The 25931-nt window shown below is 43.1% G+C and overlaps 1 protein-coding gene across 1 annotated transcript in view; it reads right to left on the reverse strand.

The window, feature by feature from the left end:
* Positions 1 to 1448: 1448 nt before the first annotated feature.
* The window catches only part of xpr1a (xenotropic and polytropic retrovirus receptor 1a), a 67531-nt gene continuing 43048 nt past the window's right edge, over positions 1449 to 25931 (reverse strand). Inside the window, exons 3-15 of the mRNA XM_062395492.1 lie at positions 22846 to 22947; positions 20233 to 20453; positions 19956 to 20105; positions 19760 to 19843; positions 18466 to 18547; positions 18192 to 18379; positions 17864 to 18043; positions 14892 to 15054; positions 13720 to 13920; positions 6420 to 6586; positions 6140 to 6279; positions 5649 to 5873; positions 1449 to 5277 (exon numbers count right to left, since the gene is read on the reverse strand). Of these exons, the coding sequence (XP_062251476.1) occupies positions 5220 to 5277; positions 5649 to 5873; positions 6140 to 6279; positions 6420 to 6586; positions 13720 to 13920; positions 14892 to 15054; positions 17864 to 18043; positions 18192 to 18379; positions 18466 to 18547; positions 19760 to 19843; positions 19956 to 20105; positions 20233 to 20453; positions 22846 to 22947 (1961 nt within the window). The 3' untranslated portion in view covers positions 1449 to 5219. The remainder of the gene's footprint in view (positions 5278 to 5648; positions 5874 to 6139; positions 6280 to 6419; positions 6587 to 13719; positions 13921 to 14891; positions 15055 to 17863; positions 18044 to 18191; positions 18380 to 18465; positions 18548 to 19759; positions 19844 to 19955; positions 20106 to 20232; positions 20454 to 22845; positions 22948 to 25931) is intronic.

Genomic DNA, 25931 nt, shown 5'->3' on the forward strand with positions numbered 1-25931 from the left:
TGTTGTTTTTCCCTGTTGAGCATTAATTTAACCTCAATTTCTTTGGATTCTGGATTGTTGATCAAACAAAACAAGCAAAGCGAAGACGTTACTTTGAGTTGTGTGAAACTGGGACTGAGATTTAACACAATTTCCAAACATTCATGAAAATTATGACTTGTTTGCAGGACTAATGATGAGCTTCATAAAAGTAGTAGTATAAGTTATTGTGCCTGGTTTAATGGCAGTTCCAGTTTTCCTTCAATTAACTCACTCATTAAGTCAGTAGCTTCTCTGGAGCTTTCAGTTCCACCGTCTGATCTTCTTCAGCACACGGCGTCTTCCCAAATTACAGGGACATGTAAATGTTTGTATTCTTTGTTTTCTGAGCACGTCATGGACTTCTTGTCTACATTGATAAAAAAAGAGATTTCGATTTAGAACTGAGAACTGAGCCTAATTTTACCTTTTGCTGAGATTGTTATTTAACTGCTGTTTCCAAACGCCAAGGAGCTTTTCTTCTAAAGTGGAAAACACTGCTGGGATCTTTGTTGGATGATGAGGGTTCGTGGATGGTGATACGTTCCACAGTTTGTTCTCCTTTGATTTTGTTGGTGCCTCCTCTTTGCCAAGAAATGAGATTACCAGGCTCCTCAGGATGATTCATTTAACCTGGTTGGCACAATGTAGATAACAGCGTCAGACTCAGTCTGCCCACCAGGGAGAGAGGAGACCAAAAACATCCTTGTTTCTCTGTCTCTGTCAGAAGTACTTCTCAGATAATAGGCAACAAATAAGTAGAAATTATAAAACCACAAAGAAAACAACTCAACAAAAAATAAACTGCAGGTCTGAAATCAGTGTTCTTAAAAAAGCCTTTGGGAGATCCTGAGTTAAACTCTAAAAGTCTTACATTTTTTTCCCATTATCTTCCTTACAAACTAATATCAATTATTGTTTTCTGTCTCGGGCAAGTGGAGATTTTTGAAAAACGAATCATCCAATTCTACCTTCACCAAGGTTTTCATCATTGTTTGTCATATAGCAGGCATATGCAAACATTCCAAAACCAATTTCTAGGAAACTTGGAGGAAGGATGTGATATGGTTCGGGAGAGAACTCTTTAAACATTGGTGTTGATCTGGATTCGGGGAGGACATGGTACGTTTGTCCACAGCAGTTATGGAGTATCATGAAAAAAAAAACTGATATTTAAGAGTGTATGTAACTTGGAGCAGATCCAAATAAAAACCTGGATCTTCTGGTGTCATAAAGGGACTGCTAATGTAATAGATCTATACATCTGTGCTAATATGTGTTTGCCTCAGATCCACAGAGGTGCATCAAAAGGGACAAAGATGCAGCAGAGCTTCTTGTGCAACACAAACAATATCAACCAGGCTTCTTGGAGAGTGAAGTAAAACCACATGAAAAGTGAAAACAACAAGAAAAGAGTCGAGAGGCAGAGCGAGTTTTAAAAATAATTGTGGTTTATAAAACCCAGATATGACAGGATCACCAAAGTGTTTACAGAAATACAAATACCATCAGGAAAACCATCATAGAACAGTGTTTTACACTCGACATGTACAAACTACCATGTAAAAGGGACTCGGGGAGGATGGTTCGGACTGTAAGACATTTTCCTTTCCTTAGGTCTCTTGAAATCACATTTAGCCACAATGTTCTTTTTTTTCTGTATATTTTTTTTAAAGTGGAACATCCATCTACCAAACTACATGTATACTATCACGTTCAGCTAGATTAGAGACAGGGAACAAACAACATCAAGAGGGAGAGAGGGAGGGAGAGAGGGAGAGAGGGAGGGAGAGAGGGAGGAAGAGAGGAAGAGAGGGAGGTTGCACACATATCGAGCACTTTAACGTCATGGGGGGGGGTTTCAGCAAGCAGTACAAACTAAACTGAGCCGATAAGGGAAACATGGGATGTCAGGGTTTATCACGATCATCACCTCATGGAAAAGAACTGTACAAAATAAGCCTGTTTTTTTTATTCTATTTTATTTGTCTCCCTGTCACTAAAATGTTTTGGGAAGCAACGTGAAAAGCTTCCAGCGAGCGCATGAAGTTCCTGGTTTCTGTTCATGAGAAAGCATCGAGAAGCTTGAGCAGATCTGGGATCAGTTTAACAGTTTCTTGTTGTGTGGGTGTGGTGCGGGTCGTCGCTCTGGATTGGGGGGGGGGGGGGGGGGGGTTCAGCTCCTGCACCCTAACTCCAAGTGCTTCTGTCTGCATGGAGGCTCACAACAACAGACGCAACGGTCCACAATAGTTTCATGCACATTCACAGATGTACAAACAGGATTACAGCTGCAGCACACGGGGATATAACCATAACCCCCGACGCCTTGAAATAAGAGGAGACCACCGATAAATACAACCAATCACGTTCTCCATGTCTATGGATTCTCTTTTTTGTTGTTGTTGTTCTCCTTCTATATTAATTAATTAATTAACACAAACACACTTTCAACAGATTTACACATGAAAGAGTGCAGGGTCGACAAAACGCTCCTCGTCACCTAGAAAATACTGCTTGTCCAGGAGCAAACATGGCAACGTACGAAATCAATCATTGTCAGAGGGGCTGCAATGATCACCAATATACACATCATGTCCAATAAATTAAGATCTATGTACAGTGGAAAACAGAAAGCAGCATGCAAGCAAGACAACAGAGCCTTTTTTACAAAAACGATCTGCTGTTGGGTTGTGCGCTCCGACACAGGAGAGAGAGGCTCGATGTGTGTGTGTGTGTGTTTGTGTGTGTGTGTATTGTTTACAGTTATGGCATGTATCCAGTGTATTGAAATAGACTGAGAAGCTACCCATCTACGTTTCTTACAGGTTAACTTTCCAACTTTCCAGTTCACATTTAGCTCACATTGAAACATTGACCATTTCTGCGTCACATTCGGAGCTTCCTGTGATTTGTCTCACTAGTGATGTTGACTCAGTGCGGCCGCAGGGAGGAGGAGAGCACAGAGTGCAGTGAGAAGAGAGAGGGAGACACGTGAACCAGCACTGGAGCTATAGAGGAGTGTCTCTGAAAGCCAGGAGGCCTTTTCAACAGCAGCACCAACACGTTTTTTTTTGTTTTTAAAAGATGAAGCAACAGCTCTTCAATTGTAAGCTGCTGGCTGGAGGATAAGAGTGTGAATCTGGTTATCAGATTCACACTGGAAATTACTGTTTAAAAAAGTGCTGAAATGAACGAGCCAACGTTGGAGTTGAACAAACGTGTATCGAGTGAAGCAGAGCGTGGTGAAAAGTGAGACTCTGGGTCCCTGATTCCAGAGCCACACAAGAGCTGCAAGGCGTGTCAGGGATTCCACAGATTTACTGGATATAAGGGAGATGAGCTTGATGAGCTCATGCAGTGTTGCCGGGACTGATTAGCACCAAGGAGCAAAGTACTTTGATTTTCATTTCAGATGTTTGATGAAACGATTAATTTGCGGAAATCCACTGACACTGTACAAAAAGTGGGTAGAAACTGTTCAATCTGGCAACACTGAGCGTTTTCTTCCTAAAGGGCCTTAAAATCACTATTATACACCAACATTGAGAGTAATACTAGTGAGTACCTCCAGCAAGGTCACTTTGTCTTCTTAGTTTGCAGGACTATGCAAAAACTACTCAACAAGGGACAGATCCAGGTTTTTTTTTTCTTTCTTTTTATTTTATTTTAGTGGATTTCCCAGAGGATAATTAGTGAATCTTGATAACAGAAATCAGTCATGTGTCCAAACCTGAATCTAGTGAATTTAAATGTGGTTTGATCAGGGGACTGCCGGACCTTGGCGGAGGTATGCTTTTCTACCGAGTGCAATTCTAGTTCTACTCATATTACTGGGAGCACCTACGAAACAGAGGCTACCTGCTAATATGGCCCAATAACACATGCACCTTAAGAGAATAAGAGAAAAGCTGCAATCTTTTAAATAAGCCTCCGGGCCTCTTACCTCTGACCCACTCAGGCAGGTGAAATAGAAAAAAAGCTCCTCGAGCCACAGACACATTCATTAAAAACAAAGCTTTGGTAGTTAATGCAGAGAATCTCAATACACACACAACAGACGGTAGCTCACAGGGCACTTTGAGGTGACCTGAAACCAGCACTGGGACCATTCACGAGTCATTTTTGCTCTAATTCGAAGTTGGGCATAAAATCGAGGACGGACAACGAGCTTATTAAAAATTTGGCACAAGTATAACCAAGAGAAAAACATTTCCAAACGTTATAAAATACATTAACAATCATCGTGTGGATCATTAAACTAGTCTCACTAGTATAAACAACACATGTAGAAGGACTGAAGAACGGTAATAGAGTAACAACGCACATCAAATATATTAAATATTTTTTACAAAGCAACATCACAGACAAGAAATGTTTGAGTCAAAAACATCCCTTTTGTGTACAAGTAGTATTTTTATCATGCTTTGTGTATTAAAACGCACTTTTCCTGCAAGTGCCTCTGCAAGGACTGTGATTGTCCACTGACGTTACTACAACTCGGCAAAGAAAGAGAAGAAAGAAGATGGATATAAAAAGAATCAACGAGTGGAAACCAGTTGATTTGTTTTTTGATATTCCGCGACGTGTGTAGAGTCCTTCCTCGGGTTTTCTACTGATTCATGTTTAGTCTTTCAATCGGCCTCGTCTTCTCCCTGCTGATCCGAGTGGCGTTAGAAAGACGTGTAAACAGTCGTGTGGAGCCTCACGTGTGCAGGGTCTCCTTTTTTAAATCCAGGAGAAAAAAAAAAATAAATGGAGGAAAACCTAAAGAGACAACAGCAACATACTAAAAAGTCCATTAGAAAAGAAGAGAATAATCTCAGGGCAGTGTGGTCTAGATACGTGCATGATGTCTGTCCACCTGTCTGTCCCTGTGGCGTCAGCTCTACTCTCGACTGTAGCAATACTACTCTGTGTTTGTGCTTCAGCAGGTTTATATAAGTGTGTGTGAGTTTCTACTTTACAGAGTGTGTGTTCCTATACTTATAAAGACCAAATGTACTCACAAACACCTAGAGATGAGGTAAACTGAGAGTCCTGATTTGAAAGGTTTGAGCTGAGGAGGGTCGGGGTCACTACACATAGAGAGAACTATAAGAGAGGAGGGCTGAGGTTGGATGTTAGTGAACGAGGTCCGTATAAGTATACTATGTCTGAGTGTGTGAGCGTGTTTGTGTGTGTGTGTTGACGTTGTGGGCTCAGCTGAAGGCCTCATCATCCGTGTCTTCGATCAGCACCTTTGTGTCCTTTTTAGATCTAGAAGAAGAGAGAAGGGTTTAAAAATGTTAATACGATCTGCAACATTTTGTTCATGTAGAATTATTAATTTAACACTTTTCTAACTCAAGATCCTGAATAGTTTTAATCTCAAAAGAGCAGATGTGATGTGATATTTTTTAAGAGTCAACTATTGGCTCCCCATCTTGATAAACGGACAAAGAATCATCCAGGAGTGAATTTTGATATACATTGTATTTATACCAAGATTAAAAATTTAAATTTTTTTTTTTACTGATACACAGAGGAGAAATATAAACCTCTTCCAGGTTCCTGTTTTTTTTTTTTAAATACTATCACATTCATTTTTCATTCAGTTATTCATAAATCTAGTCTGGGTTTTTCCTTACAGTGAGGAGGACAGTAGGGGGCGTCGGAGGGACAGGCTGTAGGACCTCTTCCAGGTCTTCTTGCCCGAGCGGTTCCGGACGCCGTCCTCGTTGTCCATCATCTGCTCCAGCAGCGTCTGGTCGTCGGCGTTGAGCGGCGCCACTGAGATGTCCCTCACCGCACGGAACTCACCACAGTTGTTCAGGTGCTCGTTCTCCAGACGGAAGAAGTTCCACACGAAACGCCTGCAGAGGGGAGGGTGGAGAGGGGGAACGGGGGGGTGTGTGTGGGGGGGATATCTGTATTAGAAGTCACTGTTGTTGGTGCTGATGGGGGGGGTCGGCAGTAAACATCTAGAGAAGCATGACCTTCATCTGGAAATATCTAATAGAGAGCATTCCACGTTGGTTTTTAAGAGAAGTGAATTGATGAGGTTGTGCAGCTCTCATCCTGCAGAGCACCTGATGTGAGGGTCAGCATGTGTGGGATAAAGAGAACGTGTGACACCCACCTGAAGACCTCGAGGGGAGCGAGCACGGTGGCTACGATGTCGCCCACAGAGTGGATCTTAGTCGTCGTGGTCAGAGAGATCTGGATCGTCCAGGCAAACCGCAGGATCACGTCTTCTATGATGGCACAGTAGTAGTAGGCCTGAGGGAGGAGAGGGGAGTAGTTTCAGTTTACTGTAGGTAACCATCTGTGTGTGTGTGTGTGTGTGTGTGTGTGTGTGTGTGTGTATATGTGTGCCTGTGTGTGAGGTGTGCCTTCAGGCTTCTATCAGACTCTCTCACCTTATGGGGGTAAACGATTTCCTCCCTGAGGAAGGTGTTCTCTCCGGCGCCGCGGTCGAACAGACCCCAGTCCATTCTCAGATCCCAGATCAGTGTGTAGAGGGAGCTGATGGAGGAGAAGACGATCAGCAGGTAGAAGAACATGTCGGCGTCTGTGTGTCCTTGTTCTGAAAATACACACAAACACAACTGAGGTCAAATGGCATATTCATGATTCGTCTATTTTCTATGAGTTGGATCCAAATATGTTTTCATGCAGTTTTCACATCTGGAATAAAACTAAAAATCTGCATTTGTATTTTTTTTATTTAGTTCAAGAGATCCTGCACCTTGCTGATCAATGCAACGTTTCCACTAATACTTTCACCACTAGAGGGAGCTCTCCTGTCAAGAATAAATGAGCTATAACTCATTTAATGAGCAGTGGGCAAATGTTACATATTAAGAATTTAATTCCCACTTATATAATATATAAAATAAAACAATTAACAGCCTCCATCAAACACACTTTGACAATATTAAATTACACATTTAATGTTGTAACTGATTCACATAGCGAGCTGAGCTTTATAGTCTCAACTACAGCAACACAACCTGTAGCAGTGGTTTCACCTACTGGCATTTTAAAGGGAATCTAATCAAAAACGACTACCTGTAGTGTTCATATTTCTGTTTAGGTCTGTTTTTAATTTATAATAAAGCTATAGATATTTGATGCTTTAAAAATGGGGTGAAATGCCATGCGCTTAGTGGAGTGTGTGTCCCTTCCTCCGGCAGACTGTGGCTCTTAATGGTGTCATCGACACAAGATGGCAGCTTTCGTGTCTGGGAGGTTTTAGCTTCACAGTGGGAGGGATATCGGCTGTGATCCAACCTAACGTCTTAGCATTAAAACAGGGACATTTCTCTGTGTATATTATGCTATGTGTCTTTATTTTTTTTAATTGATTCATTTCAGAGTCTATGTCAGAATGATCAATAACCTAGAACCTGAAGAAATACAAATTCACAATGAAGGAAGAAGATCCTCACGTTAGAACCACAGAATATTAGAGCTTTTTTCTTAGTAAATTCCTTCAGTGATTAATTGATGACATTTATGAATGTTTTCTGTTGTGCAGATAACATGATGTGAAAATCAATTAATTGACCAATCAAAGCAGAATGAATTGATTCATTCAGCATTTGAACCAGTTCTGTTCTGTGAGGGCACATGGAGAAGAAAATACGACCTCTTCTCAGTGAGCTACTACTAATATTCAACAAACACTTTGCACTTTGTTGGCTCAGGAAATGTTACTTATTGAAAAACAGGCCACAACCTAAAGTATATGTTTTGCTGTTGTAAAGCCTTTTTTAACCGTGGATCATCACTTTTTCCATTTCTTCTTCTGATGAACAATTGCCGTTTCCAGTGTCCTCCAGGAATAACTAACAGGAAGACTCATTCCAGGCTCTCTGGTTTCCCGACAAGGTAACTTCTGCTTCTAACGTCTTTAGACTCCTCGGTATAACATCCTGTTGGCCTCCTCATCTCATCCTTAAGAGACATGATCATTCTCTAACATCACATGGCAACAGCCGACCGTGTAGCATGTTGGCTGTAAGGACAACAATAAGAACGATCTGCTTATTATACAGTACATCAGTTGAATGCACTCCATAATGTCAGCGTGCGTACAATGCCGTGGTCAGCCGCGTCTGTGTGTTCACGCAGGATCACTGATGGGTGTGATTCACTTGTTCCTCCAGCTCCATAAATCAGCAGCCGGTGGCCTCACACAGCGTCTGAGACCGACACAGACAAGCAGCCACCAGACAGAGACCGGACCCGCTGACTGTTTGTCATAGTCACAGCTTCTCCCTTCTCCCAGCCAACGAGACGCTGGGGGGGGCAGAGCAGGGGGACGTTTCTATCAGAGAATTACTGCTGCTGCTCTGTTCACTGCTGCATCCATTGTGCCGCTTGCGTCTTCTCCGGCTGAGCTATGGGATGGAAGGAGTCCCCACGGCCACACTAAGATTCCCCAGCTGTAGATTAAACTCACTCCCGGACAATAGGCCCTCCTCACTGGAGAATATCCACTGATGTGATTCTCTGGTCGTAAAGAGTTGAAGTATTTAACCCTTCAGCTGCTGGGATGGTTGACGTGTTTTTTTCCCCACCAGGCTGGTTAACCACCTAAGTGTTAAGAGGTTAAACGTGGCGAGATGGACATTGATTGGACGCTTAGAGGCTGACACTGGTCCCTGGCTCCTGTCACACACACTGAATCGCTTAGTCGTCCGTCTCACACGCAGACACACACAGACACACACTCACACACACACACACACACAGTTGGTGTCCCCAAGAGGTTAAACACTGTTAAAGATAGAGCACTTAATCTGTCTGCTTCTTTGCAACAGGCCGAGTTCCCACTGATGGAAACCAGTTGACCACGACAACGATCAGTTCCTGCTTTTAAAGTCATTTCTCATCTGGTGGCAACTAAATCTGTCTACAAGAAGAATTCTACACATGGACAACATCCAGTCGAAGACGGTGGTGGAAAGTACTTCTACTCACGTACTGCATTTGAGCACGGTTTTAAGGTAATTGTACATGTTCTGCTACTTAATACTTCTATTACATTTGAAAACAGAAACAAGTACCTGTCCCAGCAAGGTTATGTATGCATCTGCTTTTGTTTGTTTGTTAGTTAGCAGGATTAACTGTTTGAAACTTTGTGGACGGGTTGACAAGAACAAAGGACTGGAACCCATTCAATGTTTGGAGCAGATCTGAAACTGTAAGCAAATTCAGGATTAAACGGATGTAAGGTGATAGCTGGGGTGCATATAGAAGTTCTTGCGTGACACAGAGAACAGCATTGCGCGCCACTTGCAGGAACAGCCACAACTGCAGCTGGACTATGAGGTGACTGTCTGCATGGATGGTAATTACTTTATGGAAAGTAGTGAACGAGCGAACATGTGGCAAAGGGCGCTGCACACGGCTTTTCAATGTAGCAGCGGAGAACAACACTTCTTATAATGAAAAGTGTTAACATTTTCTTTGGTTCATTATGAAACTGTGGCAGGACATATTAGATTATAGGGGCGCCACAGTCTAGATAATTAATGGAAATTACTCTTGGATGAGGTATGCACTCATAGCCCCCTTCTAGTTCAGAATTTTGTCATAAGCAGCGTCGAGCTGGTGACCAGCAGTTTTCACAAAAGAGCCATTTCCAATCCACACTTATCTTATATATTACTAACCTTATATTTTATCAATGCCCTGACCTCAAAATCCCAGATGGTTGCTCTGTGCATTAACAGTGTAACAGCTGTGCTGGTGTAATTCTTCTTAGTTGTGTCTCATTAAACCAGTTGTTCATGTACACAATGTCCAGCCTCTATCTGTCAGCATTCTTTTGTGGTGTTGTATAAACTGGCATCGTAGACTCCACTCCCCCACAGGCCTCGAAATAAACAACACTTCAGACTTGTCGAATTGGAACATTGTCAAATCCGGAGTGACGTCATCCTCAGCTCAGACCTGTGAGGTGGAGGAGACGCAGCAGATCTGCTGCAGCAGGAGTCTGTCTGGGCTGAGCCGAGGTGAAGGGGAGTTCAAGCAGCCAGAAGACGATTTGAGTCCAAGCGGAGTCTTTTAGCTTCGCTTGTAAACGTGTGGGCTCAGCTGAGGGTGTCTGTCTCTGTCTGTGTGTGTGTGTGTGTGTGTGTGTGTGTGTGTGTGTGTGTGTGTGTCTGTGTGTGTGTGTGTGTGTGTTGCATTCCCTCTCCTGATAATGGCCGAGGGGTCAGTACATGAAATGAAGTTATAAAAGCTGTCAGCTGCAGGCTCATCTCTATTCAAGCAGAGTCCAGCAAACATGTGTTCAGCCCCTGGGCCGGTAATTACCCTCTCCTCTCCTCTCCTCTCCTCTCCTCTCCTCTCCTCTCCTCTCCTCTCCTCTCCTCTCCTCTCCTCTCCTCTCCTCTCCTCTCCTCTCCTCTCCTCTCCTCTCCTCTTTCCTGCTGATCCTCTTTTGTTTTCTCCGGAACTCTCTTTCTCCATCCATCCTTTCTTTCTTTCTTTTACCTCCCCCTCTGTGCTCTATCAGCTCTGACTTTGCTGATCCTTCACAGCAGACTCATTTCCTCTGCTCACCACCCCAGCTGACCTCTCGCAGAGACCAGCAGGATGCACGTTCCTCTTCGGTCTGATTTAATCGTAGCTGGAGTTAGATGTCACAGATCTATGACTCGACAGACGTCTCTTAATGTTTCCCTATTCTTGTTCTCTCATTCGGTCCGTGCATGTTCCTACATCCTCTTTCAAACAACTTCCCTCTATCTTTCAAATGCTCAAGCTATTCTCGCCTGTGCAATATCCTGTTCTCCTTTCTTAGTCAGTCCACGAGATAAATCCCATGGGCTTCAATCAGCATTAGGCCTCTAACTCCCCTGCATCTAAAACAGCAATAAGTCTCAAGCTAGTGTACATAAAGCTGAGCCAGTATCGATCCTGAGTAAAGCAACTACTTGATTTTGTTGAAGGCCTCACACTGTCTCTTATGGGGATCGAGGGTTCTGCTTGAGCCAGGAAATCCTCCATCTCCTCTTCCTCTCTCACTTTAAGCCTGTGAGCCTGAGCTGAGTCCAATCAGTCACCCACAGCACTGAACTCTACCTCCCTCTGAGGGGAGAAATCTGCTGCAGGGGCTGCACCACGGCAAAAACGATTCAACCTCAAACCCCAGATTGGGCGAGAAACAATAAGGTTTGGCACGTTCTATTCCAAAACTGCGACTCAGTTTGAACCCACATGCAGAGAGGAGACTGTAGCTCGTAATTTAACAGATTCAGATCTGCGAATGGAAGCCCCGGACACTGAATGCCATGCCGTGTTCTACGGGGAGGCTCGTGATTTATCTGTTTGCATTTATGGTTTGGAGTATTTCGTGTTCCCGGAGCTAAAAGTGGGCGGTTCCAGGAACGAGCGAGCGCTGTGATCGGGTTAGCGATGAAGGTGACCCATCCGCACTCACTGGGAGCTCTGCCAGATACTCAGTGAAACTGCAGGCACCTTTTACAGCCGAACCCGTGGGAACATGACACCTACCGGGGCCGTCTACTCTGGCAGATGCTGGGAATTGCAGGGATGACTGGGCATCGTCTGTCATGCGTACACCCAGACTACAGAGAGTCTCAGTGGTGAAGGCTTTTTATTCCTCAGCGCCAACGACAGCCAGTGGGTGGAAGCTTTATGTTTCTGTGGTGTCAGCCCGTCCCATTCTCGTGAAAACAGTATCTCACAAACAGATTCGAAGTTTTGTGAGATATTGAATTGGGTGGTTATAGGTAAAGGTCACTGTGACTTTCCAAAGCACATTCTTAGCCTTGTGAGTACGGTATCTCGAGAACGCCTACAGACAATTTCATAAATGTTTGTCCAAATTTTCCGTTGAACTCAACGAAGAATTGATTTGATTTTGATCATCAAAGGTGAAATGTCAAGGTCTACGTGACCTTCTGATGTTGTGAATATTATGTATCGAGAACACCCATAAATAATTTCGTTACATCTGGACACAAGGATGACCTGTATCGAATTTTGAGTTCAAAAGTTGAAGTCACTTTGACCACAATAAACCGTTTACCCTTTGAATGCTCAAGTTTTAGAACACTTGAGAGCTATATCCCCCCCAGACTCAAAGATTGAGTGATTTGATTTCAGTGGTTATAGTTATGTTCATGTGACCTAATATGATCAAGTGTGGTATTTCTACAATTCATAGATGCATTCTGTATCACAAGGCTGTTTAAGCATCATTTCCATTTGAGATCAAGGATATTCTGACATCAGTATCGGTATTAAATCATCAACTGCTTTCAAATGATTTATGCTTCAAATACCTCCATAACAGGAAATTTCCTCGACCATCCATTCATAATCCAGATGTGTGTTAGTGTGTGTGTGTGTGTGTCTCCTCCCATCATCCTCCTTCACTTAACCAGTGATCGCCTCGGCCTCCATTATCATGCAGGATGAAAGACAGCTTCATACAGAATAACACATGAGGAGAGGCCATTAGTCTGCGAACTTCAGACCAGAGGAGGTAGGAGGATACGATTTAATGGACGCCTTTCCTCCCGAGCTGTGGAGGGTAAGACCAGTCCTTCCCTCTGTCTGTCTCTGTGTGTGTGTGTGTGTGTGTGTGTGTTTCTGTGTGTGTCTGTCTTCCTGGTTCATTCAATATCAGATCACCGGCGGTCAGCTTCGGAAGCAGGCGCATTGATTTGAATTCATATCGGAAAAGAATAAAGTCAAGCTGGGAAATAACATTTAGCGGTTTAAGAGGTTGGAGATGAAGTTTTCATTTCTGGCATTTGACTGGCAAATAAATATATAAACTGGCATCTGACAAGGGTTTCAATATGAGTGGCTGGAAAAGAAAACGCCTTTGAAACAAGTTGCATGGACGGATATCTGAAGGCTGAATGATGAAGCGATGTTTTATTGCCCGCCTGCTGCGTCTTTGAACATGAACTGCTTTGTGATAGAGCTTCTGAATCAGAATAATTGCAGGCTAATTGTGAAACTGTCGGAGGGAATGCGACTTGACTTTTAATTTTGCCTCCTCCATTTTCTCTTGTTGCATTTCTTATTCTCTTTCCCCACTTCTCCTCTCCTCCTGCCTCAGATTCAATGGCGCATTGTGTGAGCAGGACTTTGTCTCGTGTATCCCCGCTTGTGTTTGACAAACCTTTGCCTTTTCCATCACAAAGCTATAGCTCCTCGCATTTGCTCTCAAGGTCGCCCCTGCTTTCAGAACACACATGACTTAATACAAAGCTTTCAAAAGCCGGTGTTGTTGTTGACTCTGGCTCCGGCAACACAACAACAACACAAAGATATTGTGGCCTTGGTTTGTAGATGCTCAGACAGGCTTATTAGCTCCACCAGGCTATTACCTCCACCTTGTGATGGTTTGTCTGGTAGTTAGCAGGATTACGCAAACACTACTGGATGGACAACCATGCAACTTAATGGAAGGGTTCAGTATTAAGTCAGGGAAGAAACCATTTCAAGTTAGGAGTAGATCTGGATCGTTGGACAGATCGAAGGGTATTGATATTGCAGAGGGAATGATTCATGGATCTCGATGAATAAATCAGGCATATTTTGGGGGCTGATATCTATGAGTGTGTGAAATTTGTTGCGGATCCATATAAAAACCCAGATCTAGTCAATTTATATGTTAAAGTACTGTCTGAGTGCCATTCCAGTTTCTGTCCTGTGTCATACCTCTGTGTGTGGCGTAGAGCGCGGCAAAGGTGACGACGAAGAAGGTGGTCGAATATTTCCCAGCATTCACCAGGTGAGGGAAGGCCCTCTTTGTGTCACGGTAGCGCCGCAGACACTGGATGAAGCGGAACCAGGCGGGCAGGCACTGGATGATGGCACGCAGTCCGTACGAGTAGCTGTGGCACATGTTGCCATTAGGATCTAGAATAAAAAAAAAGAGAAAGAAAAGAGGACGTTATAAACTCTCTCTCTCTCTCTTCTCGTTATTCACCGTACTCCCCTCCCCACAGGACATCTCATCATTATGAAAGTCTCACAGTGACCTGTGTGTGGCTGCACATTTCCCTTCCATTAGCTGCTTGTTAATTGTCTGAGTGAGGGCCGAGGTGTCACTGCTGGTGCAGTCGACCGACAGCTATTAAAACCTTGTTCACATCATATCTCCTGACAGGAAACACTGTCAACATGTCACATTTACAACTGAAGGATTCATGACTTCATCTCAACATCGTGAGGAGAAGCAGCGGCTGAAGACGAATACTATGATCAATGCCATCAAACACTAGAGCCTACTTTGTGTAGACTGTAAATATCTATTGTCTTTACCATTTATCTGTAATGTTTGCATATTAGTATGTTTGTGTTACAATTTGTCGTACTGCTTTATCACCAGAGCATTTATATTTCAGTTAGGCCTGGCACATTGTAAGGTTTTCTACATTGTCAAATTCTAAAACCCCTGAGAATAAGTGGATGGTTATTAGTTATTAATTTAGTTATTCATAATTTGCCAATTTGGGATCAATAAAGCACATCTATCTATCTATCTATCTATCTATCTATCTATCTATCTATCTATCTATCTATCTAGTTGCAAACAGATGTGGTTTCTGTATGTAGGTGGATACAGGAGACTTCAAAGTTCCAGTAAAGAAAGCAGTACAAATACAAAACATTATTTCAAGATTACAATTGTATGGGTAATTTAGCTGTTATTGACAGATATTAAGCCTGAAAAGTGGATTCAACATAGATATTAAGATTCTAAACAGCAGTGGTCGACCATTTGCAGTTAATGATTTCTAACTTGGACGAAGAGAGACAACAGACAGATGTGCAGAAGACATGAAGTCAGATATAAAGCCACAGTGAGCATGAACCTGCCGTCCCACCTTTCGGCAGCAGACCCTTGCTGTTGCTCCACTGCAGCTCAAAGATGTAGAAGCAGACGAGATACTCCAGGTCCATCAGGACAAACACCAGAGAGTTCAGCTGATCAGCCAGCCAGAAGTCGGCAAACTCCACGCGGTGAAACGGCGCCGTGAACACTCGGAACTGGAAACGGACAAGGAAGGTACAAATATGAGAAACAGAGGTAAACCATTGACTGGCACTGATTAAGTAATAATAAAAAAAATCTATTTTCATTGAATTCAACATAAACTCAGTGATAAAAAATGAGGAAGAGAATTAAAAAAAGCTGCTGAAAACATGTCCTGACACCGTGACTTGAACGAGTCAACAATTAATTAGTGTACGAGCAGGGAACATCCTCCACTAACGATGTGCAACACACAAAGGGGATAAAGCCTCCACACTTCCTTATCAACTCACCGCAGGACACTAATGAGTGTACGTTGTGTACGTCTGTGTGCGCTCTTGTACAACACAAGCACATGCAGACCCGGTCTGGCGGCCCTGGCCTCTGTGGGCTTGGCATTTGGGATATGACTTTTTGGCAGGAGCTCAGTTTGTAAAATGATACAACCGCACTCAGCTCTTTCCATTTACCCCTCAGGCTGCGTGTGACATTCAGGGGCGACTGAGTGCCTCAGACGGGAAACCTACACACACTGTATACCTCCACTGCAAATGTCAAATATTGATCTTCCCTTTTATTTTTCTTCCTTTTTTCTTCACGTCAGCTCATAGCACATTTCTCTTAACCTGTCAATCACAGGGTGTATTGATCTGTGCGGTTGTCTCGGCGCTAAGCCAGCTGCAACCGGGTGGTTTGGTTTTCATTTCTTGTGCAAACACAAAGTAATCCAGGCGCTCGCTCTGCGGTTTGTCCCATAATGAAAAATTTTGTCTGGTGTTTATTGTCAGAGGGAATTAGCACACAGAGCTTGGGAACATTTTATAGCACTGCTCGAAAGAAAAACAGGATCGTTTGTCGAATAATTTCTTCTTCTCAATCACTCAATGCTTATTATTCCTTGATGGTTATTTTTTCTGACAATCATGAAAAGCAGCTCATCGGATCTACTCCTGTTGATTGTCTTGGGCTGAACGAGACAGAGGCTGATTCTAGAGTCGCACAGTTTAGGAGGGGCTGAGGTGCAGATGATGAGGGAGCTGTGAAGGACACAAATATGAGCAGGGGGTCTGCCGCTGATACTGAGGGAGGGAGGGAGGGAGGGAGGAGGAGAAGTGGATTGTGAGGAGAGGAGGAGGAAGAAGAGGAGGAGGAGGGACAGAGGCGCTCAGGGCATCAACATACTGATAGATCTATGCCAGTAATGATTGCACAGTCACAGCCTCCACTTCCCCTGAGACACGGCTGCATTCTATTATCCTCCGACCCTGCTGCCCTCTGTTTCACTACATCCCCCCTCCACACATGCACGCGCTCGCACACGCACACACACAATCTGACACACATGCACGCATGCACACACATTATTATTTTACAGTAATTTATTTATTTACTTAGTAAACTGGAGAGACCAGAACAATGAAAAATGAGGGACAAAAGAGAGAAGATAGACAATATTGACAGACGTGCACAAACTAACACAAAATAAAATAAAGCAGTAATAATATTGTATTGGATAACATAATAATACTCTGGGATTACATTAGTTTGACTGGGTATTTGTTGGTAGGTGTGTGTGTGTGCGTGTGTGTGTGTGTGTGTGTGTGTGTGTGTGTGTGCATCTGTAATCATGTTTATTTTACCTTTACCTTAATCTTAACCAAACCGTAAAACATGCCTCACCTTATAATGTATTGATTCACATTATGGGGACTTCTTGTCCCCAGAAAGGAAGACAAGTAAACACATTTAGGTCCCCACAACATGAGTAATAACTAGACCACATAGACGCACACACACCCACACACCACCCTCTCTCCTGCAGGCTGATAGTGTGGCTTGGACAAAGAACAGAGCAGCATAGGATTTTCACAAGAGATTGATATCTGAATCATACATGCATTCATCATGTGAGACACACACACACACACACACACACACACACACACACACACACACACACACACACACACACACACACACACACACACACACACACACACACACACACACACACACACACACACACACACACACACACACACACACACACACACACACACACACACACAGAATGTGTGTGTGAGCTGACACAAAATAGAAAAAATACGCCACAAAATTAACTATATAAAAAATGTCTAATAGCTCTCAATATCTCATATTTACTTAAATTTGCTTCCTACAACATGTTCTGTCGGTTTAGAGACGTACTGCCAAAATAGAAAATAAACCAGCAATAAGAAGATAACCTCACAAGGTGTCTTTACATACCGATAAGCGGGTCAGTCAAAACTTCAGGTAAATACAATTCCACCTTATCTAGACAAGACTCAGTGTTTTTGTATGGGTGAATAGCAAAAAAAATTCTTATCACAGCTATGGCCCAAAATTCAGGAATGATATTTCTATAAACATTTTTGATTATGAATATTTAAAGTTCATAAATGTTATTTTGGTTAAAACAGAGTATCCTGATGTTTGGTTTTGTGTGCATGCAAACTACAAGCATTTGGAATACAAATTGAAATTTCACATTAAACCTCAATCTTGCACTTTTTGCCACAAGCCAAGTTACTCTTGTTCTAATATGATATTTAATAGTTCAGCTCACATATCACATACATACTCACAGCTGTCGATAGTACCCTGTGTGTGTCCGTGAACAATAACTGTTTGGATCATTAATCCACTTTGAGTTAAAGTCTTCGGACAAATCAAACCAGAGTCCGACATGTTTTCAGATTCTCTTTTGATGATCAGACACCAAGGTTTAAATTTAACTCTCCCACACAGAACAAACTTCACTAGATGAATGTGTGCACTGACCAGCAGCTTGAGGAGCCAGAAACGTGATTTGTAGTAGCCGGTCTTGAACGGGTTGATGAGGAAAAGCAGCATGAAGCCATAAAGGATGAGAGGGTTGATCTGCATGGGGAGGTAGGTGTACTCTGAGTAGAGACAGGAGAGGATGCTGAGACACCACAACACACCCATGAAGCCAGCGATCTGTAGCACAGAGACAGGAAACAGGAGAGCGAGAGAGGCATTTACAGGAAGCTCTGTTTTGGTGTCGCCAGAGTACAACTGAAACAAAAGCTATTATATTAATCCAAAGACCAAGTTCTTCATCTTCCATTTGGCTCTTCATTCTGACCTCAAACAGGTGTTGGTGTGACAGGTTGTTGCGGGGATTGATCTCGAAGATGAGAACATGGTTGACTCCGGCCTGCCTCCATCCATAAGTGTTGATGCCCAACAGGAAGAGGAACTGGATCAACAGGAAACCGCCCCGATAGATCCGCACCAGAGGCCACACGTTCTCGTAGCGGATGAACACAGCACCTGAGAGAAGACAGCGGATTGTTTCGTTTTTGAATATCAAACAGGAAAGCTTTGACTGTATGAATTCAAATGTTTGTGTGACTCACCGGTGATAATAAAGGCGATGGCAAGAATGATGAAGAAGCCGCAATAGAGCCCCACACGGAAGGTTGTCCACGCCAAAGCAGGCTGAGGGAGAAACATACAGGAAAACATTATTAGTACAGAAACCTGAAAAATGTATATTTATATGCTTGTTGAATCAAATCATTTTCAAACTACAGATAAAATAAAACTTGATGCACGTACAACCTATAAATTACATTTTGCCATTTTGGCTCCTTTCACCTGCTTCAAAACACCTGTTTTACACATGTCTGTGGGGGACATTGGAAGTGAAGAGATCAATAGTCACAGAGCACAAGTCAAGTCAGGCCTGACAGTAGTTAATGCAGCAATAACAGTAGATATAACATATGAGGGTAAAGTGCCACTGGCCTCTGTTATTTCAGAAAGATATCCTGTGGACAATGGAGCTGCACTTACAAGATCAATACTGAAAGCTCTCGTGGTTTCTCTCACTTTGTCTTTTCCCATCTTCTTTCCTGTCTCTCTACGTCTCACGATGAGCTTCTCACAGTTTGTTTTTGACCAGTGTTCATCGCCAACATGAATTGTGGCCTTATAGTCAGTCGAGTTCCAGTTTACATCTATTCACACTCCTGAAGAGCAAATATTCATCACTTCATCTTTGAGTTAAGATGGAAGTTTGGACCGGATGATTTGCTAAAATTGGGATGAACATGTGGATCTGCATGCGTACAGAGGTCCTGAAAAGATCTGGTGAAGGCTTTGAAGGAATTCAATAAAAAGTATTAAGTGTATTTTTGTTGGGATTTGTGTGAGTCCCTGAGATGTGGTGACAAATGTCACAATGATCTTGACCTTTGACCAAAATCGAACCATTCATCTATTTTATAACATTGAAGGAAAATTGTGTTCAGGAGAATGATGTTGGAGTTTACGTACAAATGCATATACACGAATATACATATCTGTTCACAGCAATGTTCCATATGGTGGGGATATGGGAGATAAATTATGTGATGGAAAAATATGTCTATATATTCTTTGATAAATTCATATATTGCCATTTTATCAGTTTTATGTTATTTAAGTTTCACGTCTGGTTTCATGGCCGTCCTTGTATATAAATCAAATATCATAAACTGAAGAGTAAACAGCTTTTGATGTGACTGAACTCCTCCTCCTCTGCCATGCAGACTGGTTCTGTAGGCTGTCAGTAGACTTTGCTCTTAGTGGCTAAGGTTCAGTCTTGAGAGGAACAAATCAGGGACAGACAGAGACGTCACACAGAGACTTCTAATCAGCACGTCTCACCTGAGCTGCCCCCAGTGGAGGAACTCTCAGTCTCTTCATGGCCCTCTGACGATCTCCTCCCTCCAGCTCTGTGGTGACAAGAGTCTGGACACACAGACCACAAAACACAAAATGTCAGTGTTCTGTGTTTCATTGTCCACCAGAATCATGGTATTATAGTGTGTGTGTGTTTGTGTGTGTGTGTGTGTGTGTTTACCTCTGTCTCAGAAATGAGCTGTGTGATCTTTTTGCAGGTGTAGAAAGGCGCCACCTCCACATGAGCCACGCGCCAGTCTGCGCCGCGAGGAGTGTCCAGGACCTTGTCATGTTTCTTCAGGATCTTACGGAAACCAGTGAAGTTCAGGTTCTGTGGACGGCAACAAGGAAACACAAGCGAGCATGAAATGATCAATCCATTAAGGTTTTGTCCTCCAGTTGCTAGTGCACTGCCTGCAGTAAAAGTGTGTGTGTGTGTGTGTGTGTGTGTGTGTGACCTGGTAGTTCTGGAGCAGGATGAGGCTGAGGTAGAACTCGCTGAAGGCTAACTTCAGGTCCCTGATGTTGTGGTGTTTGCAGCGCTCCTCCTGCGACAGGTGGAACATGGTCTTGCGCTTGCGGAGGCCGGGCGGTGCGTTGCTCTCGCGCTGAGCGTCCAGTGACGACTGGAGCTCATTCTGCAGCGTGGCAGAGCGCCTCTGGGCTTCAGCGAGCTTTTCTACAGAGAGCAGGACAGGAACACGGGTGATGGGAGGTTTTTCATTTCTTTGTCATTGAGGGAAACATTAAGCATGTGTGCATGTGCATGTTTGGATTATGCCAATTGTAGTCAGTACCCCAGGGATTCTATGTATTAACAGTTATGATGAATACAGTCCAGTTTGATTCAATAATATTTAGTAACATTATTTTCTAAGAGCAACATTTACTGTAAATAGTTAATGCAACAGTCCATCCCTCTGTTAGACATGTTTTTTGAAAATCTAACTATTACTCCTGAGGACTCTTTTCTGACAAAATGCTGGAGAGAGATGTAAAGTCTTCAGTTTGACATCAACGATCCTGAGACAAAGGAAACGTTTTTTCCTCTCCTCTCCTCTCCTCTCCTCCCATCTCCCCCTTGTCTCCACTCCTTGAGTTTGTTCCAAGAAGCAGAAACATGGAGACTATTAGGCTGACTCGACAAGAGGAGCCATTATGCAGGTCAGACGTAGGTTAATACAACCACCGTGAGTGACAGAGAGGGAGAAGAGCAGGGCCTGGGCAGCATCCTGCATTCCATTAACTCCTCTCGTACTTTTCTGACAGAGATTAACCCTCATTGTTCCGCTACATTTACTATCGCAGAAGCCAAACCAAGCTGCAGTGACTTGCAAGATCTTATCCAGCTGGAGTAGAAACCATTAAACAAACCGACCTGGCGTCACATTAGTCACGCAGATATTTTCTTGCAGTTCTGTATATATAACAGCAAATCGGATTCATCCTGTAGCTTCCAGCCCGGCAGTCGGGAGGAAAAGAGACTCCGGTGTCATAAACTGAGAAAACCGGGAGTGGTGATGTGGAGGGCTCACCGGTGACTTTCACACTCTGTCAAAACAACAGCAGGAGCAGCGTGAGAAAGTCAAGACCCCGATTTATTTAGATTAAATCTGAGAGTGTGGGAGAGCGGCGTCACTTCCCAGCAGAGGACGAGGCCCAGAGAGGTTGTCTGTGTGTGGGGTTAATGAACCTCAAAGAGACCGGTGTTGGTTTTCGCTGATGTGAGTTTTTTTAATGGAGGATTTTCCCAGAACCTGTTGTTCTTCTTCTCAACTCTCAGTTACAGAGAGGGTGAAAGGATATCTCATTGAATCAGCGGTCTGCAAAAACTTCTGCTCGGTGTGTGTTTAACCTGCGATGGTGAAAGTGTTGTCCGACAGCGCAGCGCAGCAGAGTGGCTTCGAGAGGTCGCCGACCCCTTTCACAGAGAGATACTGTACGGATGGAAAAAGCTACGTGGAGGCGAATGTCTCATGTGAAGTCAGAGCACGATTCGTTTCCATCTCTGCTTGTGTTCTCTCTCAAAACCCTACCCAGCATGTTCAGACCACACACACACACACACACACACACACACACACACACACACTAACTGGCATCTGATAAAGCCCGTCACACATCTCTAATGTCCTGCTTCACTCTCCCGTGTGTGGAGGATAAACAAGACGCCCGGGCGCATGGAAGGAGACACTGATGTTTTCATGCACAACATTTAACCTCACTCCTCCTCCGGTGTGCTGAGGAGACAATGACTCACGCTAACACTCGGCTGTCAACATTACATATCACATGGTTGCATTGAATATATTAGAACTGACGGTGAAGTCATTGTTTTGTTCTGTTTACAGAATCAATCAAACGCAAAATAATTAGTGATCTAACATAAAGACTCCTGAACCATAGTAAATCAACGTCCTGTAACAAGGTCCAAAATAATCCATGCCATGTTTATCTGCAGCTCCACTCAACCCTCCCTGACAGTTATATATGTCCCATCATTACGAACTGGAACAATCTTGCCAGTCAGCCTTGGCCCTCTGTTGACCTGTAGAACCTGCAGTTGCACAGACGGCCTCTAGAGGAAGCCCCGCCTCTCATTGGATACACAAACTATCGCTTGGAGCTGAAGTTCAAGAGCAGAGGGGAGAATACCAGAACATATCGAAGCCTCCATCTCACGTTACGTTGCACACACACACTCCCTCGACACCTGAAATACACACACAGCCAGCCTGCTCGCCTGAACATGACCAAGCACTGCCTACTTCGATCAAATCACCAGGGTTAGACACAATGACATTCGGCACGGAAATAGCAGAGCAACACATCTCTCTTAAACGCAGTACAGAGTAAACAAACTGTGCAACAACTTATAATCACTGGTCTTAGAAAGTAGTATTTTACACATACAACTATTACATTTTTATAAGCTAATTAATCCTACTCCATAAAAGTTGTAAGAGTTATTTTTACTTTTATTTAAAAGTACATTGGACTGAAATGTATTGAACTTTGATTAGATTTTTTCTGTACTGATCATCTCCGGTAAAAGTGGAATAACTAAATACCTGAATAGAATGTGTTGATTTTCAGCAGCTCCTTCTCGCAGTTCTGGAAAAACCTCTCCTCAAACTTGGCGTAGTACCTCTTCACCGTGTCTTCATCTGTGACTGTGCAGAGAAAATAAACAGAGAGAGAAATCATGATTAGTTGCACGATTATATTCTGGATCTGAGCTCGTGTCAGGGATTCCCATTCATAAAGTCACACAGTGTTCAGAACAGTGATGCCAAAGCATGGTTTATATTACCAGATTCCACTTGGAGGATGTACAGTGGTTTCTTTGGTGTCAAATGTTTTTCATGACCTTTGGTACCCAAACCAAGTCTACCAATCTTTTAAAAAACGTATTTCTGTGGACGTATTTATACAGAGAGCGAGTGGGCCGTGACAAACACACGTCCATTCAGAGTTACAGTCGGGTCGATAGCTTCCTTCCGTCTCTTCTCTCTCACAGAAACCTGCAAATCTTTTTCAGAACCAGTTAATTCAATCAGCATCGATGCTCTGTCTCAAATAATCCCCTGCTTCATTCATAGCAGGACACCTGACACCTGACAGAAAGGGGGAGCAGTGTCCAGGCAAGAAAACACACACACACTAACACACACAAACGAACAACCACACACTCGCACACACATTGTTTTGCACAAATTGATAAACCTCAGTTACTTAAAATACAACAATTGTTTGATGTGAGTTTCATTAATCACACATCATCCAGTGATTTCCATACAGTATTCACTTCTCATATTATTCCCACACATGTTCTACATTCTCGACAATTAGATCTGCAGCATAGCCAGGACCTAGATGACAAATGAGGAGTAATTCCAAGCAGCATCAAGAGAGATGGGATTTCTCTGGATAATGGTTATATAGTGTTGGTTCCAATGGTTTTATCCCCTCGTAAACATGAGCTGCTATAAAACTTAAACCCTGGTTGCAAACGTGCAGATGGAGAAGCTTTCTATTCAACGCGGTAATAAGAAAGAGACGCCCCGGGCAGCAGCCTGTCAATACCATTGTTCTATTCACACACAAACATGTTAGCAGCATGGATGTGTGAGCCTGTGATGAAAATGTGGAAAGGTGTTCGACAAAGTCCGACAGTTTTACAAGGAAAATAAATGAGAAAATGCCTCCACAACTTTTTAAGGTAATCAATTTTTAATTAAACAACATTCTGCAGGTGGAAATACTGTACGGCCTAAAGTATTCAGGACAAATCCTCTGGAGCATGAGGACGTTCCTACATTAGACGTACAAGAACTGCTGCGGAATACACTTCGGCTCATGTTAGTGAAATAGTTTGAGTGCATCAGACTATCGTGCTCGTTTAACATCCAAAACAAGATCATTACAGTAATAACCAAAGGCTTAAAAATGGGACTGTATCCTACCAACATTGATATGTGGATAAACATGTAGTTTGCAAAGAAGAAGAAAAATCCACTTAGGATGAACAGTAACTTTATCTGAGAGCTCAGCGTCCTCGGCAGCCTCCAGCTGACAGGCTGCCGGCTGCAGATGGATGGATGACTGTGTGCACGGAGGGATACATGCTTGAACTGCAGAGCAATCGTCTGGCTAATAGGTCAGCTTAATGGCCGAGCTCCGGCTTGTCACAGGACAAAGTAATGGTCCCATATGCGCCCTTAGTTAGATCTGCAGGTAAGCAGCAGACTGAGTTGTATTAATTCAACTTAAAAGGTCACAGCGCCAGTGAACACTTTGTATTCAAGCCCGAATCGAGACAAAGAGGAGGGAATACACAAGAAGCAGCAAGTGAACTGTGGCTGATTTAACATCTACAATATGTTTCATATGCACACAACATTAGGACAAAAATAAATCAGATTTGTCAGAGAAACTGTCACTTAGGGTAACAAAATTCAAAACATGCCTCTCAGAAAATAGCCTGGTATGTTATGTTAGAAGGTTTCTGAGTTTCCTCCTACAAGCAGCATCTGAAACTGTGGCGTGTCAACAAAACTTCTGAATAAAGCTTCAGTGAAAAGTTGCTTAATTGATTTGATAACTACTGCTTGACCTTAGAGATAATCACCTGCTTTTCTTAGTTTATTGAACTGTTGGTCGAACCAAAAAGGCCTCTCTGTATCGTTCAATGTGTTTTGTATCTTGCAAATAGTGAATCAATTAATTGAGAAAAGTCATCGGCAGATTAGTTTGTCTTATGGTCGAAATGAAAAACCTGGTGTCTCCTGGAAAAAGCAGATAACATTTGATCCAGAGCAGAAACGGGAAAATGTAAACATGGCATTTTCAATATCACATTTCATTTTCTTTTATCGGAAAATGAAATGTCCTTCACTTCACAGTCGAACAGAGTGAGTGTGTTAGTGAGAGTGTGGCTGGATGAAGCAGATGCGAGGGCAGGTAGGGAGAAGAGGGGGTTTGAAATGGCTCTGCACCTCCGCCTCTTTGTTCCCTTTAATGTGCACTGAGGAACAAACTAGTGTAGGTGTGTGTGTGTGTGTGTATCCAAGTCCGTACAATACACACATCTTCTTTTGTTCGTGCACTCATATGCAACAGGTGGGTGATGTGTAAGAACAAAGGAGAGTTCTCAGAGTGGTTTGTTAAACTCTCTGCAGCTGCTGAAACCGTCCTGACATCTGTCTGCGCTTCTACCTGGCACACGCACCTCACCTTCATCCAGCATACCCACCAATCCACATCATTACCATCTCATAATTACATTGTCTCAACTCAAGATGAGCTGGAAAACAATGTGGATGCAATAAAACCTGATTATGAATAAAAATCTGCCGTCCGTAGCTTTAATTTAATCTGTGGTGCTGGTGTTTGTGTGAATCTGACGGCTTCTCTCTCAGCTGCACACTAGGGGTTCTCATTATCTCTTGTCTAGGTAGATGATCACAGAGAGTCCAGCAGCGCTCACTGGAGGGAGGAGGGACACCAGAGCTTTGGACCTGATGGTGAATGGTAAAGATGAATTCAAAAGAGTGAGAGAAAAGAAAAACTTCAGTTTTCTCCTAAATCAGCAAATTAGGTCTCCCATAGTATATTCTGGTAAATATGACAAATCCTAAAGTTATAATATCATTTG

This window comes from Platichthys flesus, chromosome 9 (genome assembly GCF_949316205.1).
Source record: "Platichthys flesus chromosome 9, fPlaFle2.1, whole genome shotgun sequence".
NCBI classification, from domain to species: Eukaryota; Metazoa; Chordata; class Actinopteri; order Pleuronectiformes; family Pleuronectidae; genus Platichthys; species Platichthys flesus.